Source organism: Physella acuta, unplaced genomic scaffold (assembly GCF_028476545.2).
Source record: "Physella acuta isolate Inbredline_101_S28 unplaced genomic scaffold, ASM2847654v3 ptg000489l, whole genome shotgun sequence".
Taxonomy (NCBI): Eukaryota; Metazoa; Mollusca; class Gastropoda; family Physidae; genus Physella; species Physella acuta.
Window position 1 is genome coordinate 685,138 of NW_026732008.1, and position 6,481 is coordinate 691,618.

The following is a 6,481-nucleotide window of genomic DNA, read 5'->3' on the forward strand; positions in this document are numbered from 1 at the left end:
TGTATATACATACATACATACTTATATATATATATATATATATATATATATATATATATATATATATATATATATATATATATATATATATATACATGTGTATATGTATATATATATACCGCAATCGACTTTTATTTTTATATACCGTATATAGAGAAAAAACGCACCCTCACGTGGTGCCGCCCTTGCGAAATTAAAAATGATTTTTTATTTACAAAACCCTTTCCCAGAGTATCCCAATCAACTCTTCCAAAGTCTCATGGCTGTCGGATAACGGTGTAAAACCAAAATTGACTCCCGTGGCGTAGAAGGTCTACATAATAACGTAGTATAACTACACAATCAGGACGCGTAAAATACAAAAATGTATAGAAGATGTATATTATTCCCCGACTCTCCGTCATAGTAGTACATTTGCCGCCCCAATTGAATTCCGCTGTAGCCTAACGACTGACGAAGGGCACACTAATAATTCCTGCATAGGGGCACGAAAATCCTAGCTATGCCACTGTTTGCATTATTTAAGATTAAGATGGATTAACTCTATTCGTGTTACTATAACTCACAGAATTAGCCACATAACAGATGTGTAAAGGGAGTTTAGATTTTTTAAAGTTGCTTTGTATAAAGGTTTTTCTTTAGCGAACTTTATACTTGTAATTTAGACAATTGTAAACACACACTGAAATACAATCACGCAAATGTTGTGTTGTAGTTCCGGCACTGTGTTTCTCTGACTTGCCGTCATGTATGTACGAACTTTCATTGTCAAAGAAGCAAAAATGTAATTGCTTTTTACCGTCAGCTTTTTAAGGTCTTGCAGATATATTTTCCATAAACAGCCTTTTCAATTATGGGATAATATGTCCATGCAAAGCTATCCAAAAGACACCCCACCCACCCACCTCCTGGACCAAATGAAAACCAAACAGACGACATCACAGTTACTAGAAGTTATTTGGACGTGAGAGTATAACGAGGAAAAGACACAGCTTCAGATTACCTGCTCCTGGCTGCAAAGTCCACAATCAAACTGACACCATTTAAAGACATCTTGGTCAGATCACATCACATCATAAAGAGCAAAGAAAAACATTAATCTTTTTTTTTTACTAGTTATTCGTTTATAATTTTAATGTTGGACGGGATAACCTCCAACACTATAAGTACTACGATAAGTTACTTTCCCCAGCTTGGTTAGAGGAGGACACTTAACTGATGATGTCATCAAATTGATTTAGATAACAGTTACATTAGCCACGTGAGCAAAGTAACAATTTATTTCCTGAAATTGGACTACGCATAATTCAGTAATGCAACTCAAAATGAGTTTTTTATTTTTATACTACCCAGTTAGGCGCTCCATTAGGTTCGGCAGCCACATCCGCCCTCACCTAGCTGTATCTCTTCTGTGTTTTCATTTAAATGGCGACAGTCAAATTCGAAATTGACAAAACTGTCATTGAATGTGAAATCGTTCAGTCGCTCTACTTCAGTATTATTGGTAGGCCTTGCATAGAGCAATAGACTGCTTACACGAAAGTTTCGAATTCGAATCCGGGTTAAAGTCAGTGGAATGTCACTGAGTCCACCCAACTCTGATGGGTACCTAAATTACGTTTTGAAACGTAAAGGTGGCTGGCATAGAGTTGACCATAATATCCCTTCGTATGCCAAGGTCAGGAAACATAATTTCAACTCCACTTCATATCCCCAATAGATCACTAGGTCTAAAGAGGAATCATTACTTTCTACTTCAGTAATGTATGCTTTCATTGAACTTTGTCAGCATCAATTTTATGTTATATTAATTCATCTTTTTTTGACTTCCTTTTAGTTGAATTCAACCGTTTGCGACGTATGACTTCTAGGCTAGTTGTTAGTGATAATTAGTACGCTTATTAATAAATATTTTGTCTTCCAAAATTTTAATAACATTTTTATTAAAAGTAAAGACAACTTTACACAATAATACAGTTTTCACAATTTATTAAAGTTCAGTTCAATTGTCATGTAAGTAAAGATAGATTTTAATTTCTTGAATCCAAAAATATAGTACCTATACTTTTGATCATTGAACTTCTTGTTTATTTAGGTGACACAGTCATCGTGCAGCAGCGTAGCTTGTCCAAGCATCGCAGGTCGCTACAACCACCACGATACAGACCAACAATGAAGCTTCCGTCTGGGCAAGAGCAACACTTAGCCTGCTCAAAACAATCCGAGATGTCAACATCTTCGCAGAGTCCATACTTAGCAGGGTGATTTAGTGGTCTGGTGCAGCGTGCTTCCTCGATGTTGCTGAGAGTTGACCCTCCGATTGACCTATACAGACCAGTGAGGAAATACCCATCTCGACACAATGACCAAGTAGAATCAGTGTCCATAGATTGCCACCAATTTTCTTTAACATAGTCATTGCCTTCTTGCCATGGAAATGGTTTACTGCAGCATCTAGCACGTTCCAGTCGGCCAATACGATCATCGGATCGGTCCACAGGACTTCGGCAGAAACTGACGAGCATGTCGCCCATTCGATCACACTCTGACAGTCCAAGCCTGTCAAAGGAATCTTCCCAGTTTACATCACGACAATCGGGTTCCACAACAGCAACAAAAACTAGCGCAGCGAGTACTTTGAATTCAATATAGATGCTCATTTCTGAAATAACACTGTTCATGAATGAAAAACAACGGAAAGAATAATGACTTTTTAAGTATCTATAATAATAGTTTCGCTGTGTGTCTATCTGTGTATCTATCTATCTATCTGTCTATCTATCTTTCTGTTAAGAACGCTTTAGCGAAAACAGAAGCAGAATAAAAACAGGCATAGTAATTCGAAAAACGAAACGTGACGTCACATAGAGCATATAGTAGAAAATTGTCTCAAGGCGGATAGTGCAGTAATATGACGTCATTAATTCTCGAGTAAACATTGAATTAAAAAGCCAATTTTGTCTAATCTTAAAAGTGTTTTGCGTGAAGAGTTTCTTTCATACATCTCTTCGGGTAGGGGCGAAGCCCCCCCCCCACCCCAAGGTAGAACATATAATGCCCCCCCCCCCTCCCCGCAAAAAAAATCGTAATAAAATTTATATAGAAAATATTTACTTTTACCAATGTCGGTCTCCCCCGACAGGGAGAAATTTTTCGCCCCTGCAAAAATTCAAGTGCCCTATCCCCGGAAAAAAAAAAGCCTGAAAAGAACACTGCTTGCGTGAGTGAAATTTATCAGCCAAAAGTAGGAAACAGGTCTATATTATAGAAGTAGGCTCTACCTTTAGTTTGTATAATCTACAAATGCGACGACTGTTTCTTTCAGAGTTATTCCATCCCGGAGGTGGGGGTACTTGACATTTTCGGGAGTAAGGGTGGACTAAATTGTTTGGAAGGGGACAGACACTGGTAAAATATGTTTTCTACAAAAATTATATTTCGTTGAATGGCAGGTAGACGTGTTTTAGGGTGTGTATGTGTGTATGGGGGGGTTGCGAGTGGCGGACCCCCCCCCCCCCTCCCAAATGCGACTTATGTCGTGTTTGTGATTAGGTGCAAGGATTAGGTATATAACTTCGACTACGTTTAGTATCAATATCCAGAAACTACGCGTAGATCAAGCTTAATTCCGGTTAAAATGCGATTCTGCTCAGACATCCGTCTTCAATGACATTTTTCGTTTCCGGTTAAATTTGAAGTTGAGGTGGTGATTATGTTTTTGGTTTTGATTTAGAAAAAAAGAGAACACTATCAACCTAGCGCCCGTAGTATCCTTCCTCAACTGGCCATTTATCTCGTTATAAATTATAATGCAAGATTCGAAATGGGTAATATTACATAATATATAAAAAAACTTATTTTTAAAAACTAAACTGAAGTTTGTTTAGGGTGCAGATGACGGATGGGATGGAATATTTTTAGCATGATTTTACCACTAAAAAATTAACACGAAAACAGGTTTTTAATTGATTTCCCTTTTCGATAATACCCAAGTAGGCCTTCACATGTTTTGTATCTTGTAATGTCTTTAAAGTCGTGTCCAATAACGTATTTTATAACTAAGCTACTACCACTATTTAAGCTGGGTTTAAAACTTTAATACATTAAATCTTACTCAGTCCTTAACATTTGCTTCAAATGTGAATTTCGCCAATTTTGTTTTTATTAAAATACAAACTCTACTCTGTTCATTTGCATGTTTGCGTTACACAAGAAGATCAGTAGTCTAAAATAAACAACATAAAAGGAGTTGATTAAGTAATGTAAACAAATCGGATTTATCTAGTTATAAGTTGACCAACAGTAACATACCTCAACCCTTGGTGCAGATCTAGAATGCAATAATTACAATGACAGAAGTTATAAAGGAAAATATACGATCAATAAGCCTTCCTGATTTGACAGCAGTTAGTAGCAATTAATTGATGTGACTGTTTGTCCAATGTGGGAGGAGCGTATGCTAATGATAAGCGAATGAGTAAGTAACACGATCTATGGGTGTTTTATATAAGCTTTTATATAATAAATAATGTGTCTGTCTGTCCGACTCTCGGTCAGTCTGTCTGTCCAGTGGGCATCACTAGGTCTGGCGTAACCCGGCGCGGCACCAAATGATGCACCCCCTCGAAAAAAATATATTTATATTGAAAACATTGAGGTAACTGCTGGTCTTGGGGAGTGTACAAACGTGTATTTAATGTGAAGAGAAGAAGACGACTAGTCAATGGTTTAGTCAAGAAAAGAAGATACAGCAGCTTACGGTTATGGCACGGTTGATATGTAGATTTGATAAAGAACGCTAGCCTGATGTGATTTACTCACTAACGTCGGGTTTTGTAAGCGAATTCTATCAAAAACACATTTATTGTTTTAGGGAGAGCACAAGTTAAAATATTGCGCAGAAAAGGCTTATGCTTTGGACATACTTTTTCTTTCCTTTTTCTTCTTCGCTTTTAATTTTAGTCCTTCCAACAAAATTAAGTATACGTGTCAATGCGCTGTTGAGGTCATGACTCCGATTTCAGCCTGCTTTTCCTTTTGGATTTGCTTCCATCGCATGTGTCCAACCCAGAACAAACTACAAGGCAGCAGTTGTTTGATTTAGGAGTTGTCTCTACTAGAAGAGTGGCTGTCCTAAGGGATCGAACTCGCGACATTTCGGTTTAGCAACCATGAGCTTTTACTCAGTCGACCACGTCGACACCTTTTGTATGTACAACAGTCTTTGTAATTGTAAGCAAAAACCAAAATATATTTATTGGATTTTTTTTTTACTATCGTTGATAACAGAAAAGTAGCTATGGATTTGTCTATACTTTGAGATTAACCTATTTGTATATATGAAGCTCCATACGGGTGTGTAGGTTAGGTTTTAATTCTTCTTTTTAATTCAACAACGTCTCTAACAGACCTGTCGTTTCAAAAACTGGGCATAAATTTTAAAGCAGGTTAATTCCTACCTAGCGGAGTGATTTAGAACGCTGCAATCACCGGACCGATAGGAATATACAGGTTTAAAACTATGTTAGGTGGCATAATTTCATCATAGGAGCTTATGAGGGGGGGGGGGGGCGATTTTTCTCTATGTACGGTATATAAAAATAAAAATTGATTTTTGTTTGACACCGTTCATCCGCCACAGGAGGGTGCGATTTTTCTCTCTCTGCAAAGACAGCGTCACGGGATGGTGGGATTTTTCTCTATATACGGTATATAGAAATAAAAGACGATTGTGGTTCGACACAGTTTATCCGGGTGCCATAAACCTTTAGGGATAAGATTGCTGGGCTGGTAGGGGGGTTGGGTTCGGGTTGGGTGGGTGGCGGCGGGAGTGGGGTTAATTTTGTATGGGCGGTCTCCCGGCAGGATGCGTTTTGTCGCCATGGTCTTTCCCGTGAGCGCTATGGCGACTACGTTCGGTCTAAACAGTGTGATAGACTGATAGGATGGGGCGTTACAAACGCTTACTAAATTGAATCAGGCGTGTCCTCCGGTGCCCTGATAAGGTGCTATTTTGCTGAAAATAAAAATTTCTGTCTCGGCCCCCAAGTCTCACATGGGCCGCTGAGGGCCATGTAATACGTTTTATTTTTATAATCAGAAAACTAACCATGGTTAGATTATTAACTGGGATGTTTCTTTTTGTCCGTAAAAAAAATCCAAACAGTTTCGACTTTTTGCGAATTTTAAATTATCATCTATTTTCAGACAATCCAATCAGAAATTGAGATCGCTAACATGTTGCATCAGTCACACTAACGTTTAAAACACGTCAAATATTTTTTTAAAAATCCTGTTCATTTGTGTCACTTTAGCGAATGACGCAATCTGCATCATTGTTAACGGGATGTTATTTGGCACAAATATTTTCGCCGGACATCACGTCAGAATCGGCAGCGATATATGGATACCTTTATACGGACTTTTGTTGAAAATAATATGTTAGATGTTTTAAATGTATAACCACAATTTTATTTAAAGA

At 37.8% G+C, this 6,481-nt stretch overlaps 1 protein-coding gene across 4 annotated transcripts; it reads right to left on the minus strand.

Moving 5' to 3' along the window:
• Positions 1 to 1,973: 1,973 nt before the first annotated feature.
• Positions 1,974 to 6,133, minus strand: LOC131944367 (uncharacterized). 4 transcript variants are annotated; one of them, XM_059304932.1, is made up of 2 exons: positions 6,110 to 6,133; positions 1,974 to 2,662 (listed from the first exon to the last, which is right to left on the minus strand). In XM_059304932.1, exon 2 carries the CDS (start codon positions 2,658 to 2,660, stop codon positions 2,088 to 2,090), a length of 573 nt encoding a protein of 190 aa, XP_059160915.1. In that variant the 5' UTR covers positions 2,661 to 2,662; positions 6,110 to 6,133; the 3' UTR covers positions 1,974 to 2,087. The 4 variants fall into 4 exon arrangements, with proteins under 4 accessions (XP_059160915.1, XP_059160914.1, XP_059160913.1 ...); XM_059304931.1 differs by lacking the exon at positions 6,110 to 6,133 and adding an exon at positions 4,312 to 4,456 and having other exon boundaries at positions 1,974 to 2,673; XM_059304930.1 differs by lacking the exon at positions 6,110 to 6,133 and adding an exon at positions 4,312 to 4,455.
• Positions 6,134 to 6,481: the final 348 nt, after the last annotated feature.

Bases quoted from the DNA above. Each gene is read 5' to 3' on its own strand.
- LOC131944367 (XM_059304932.1), bottom strand. From the start codon at position 2,660: ATGAGCATCTATATTGAATTCAAAGTACTCGCTGCGCTAGTTTTTGTT.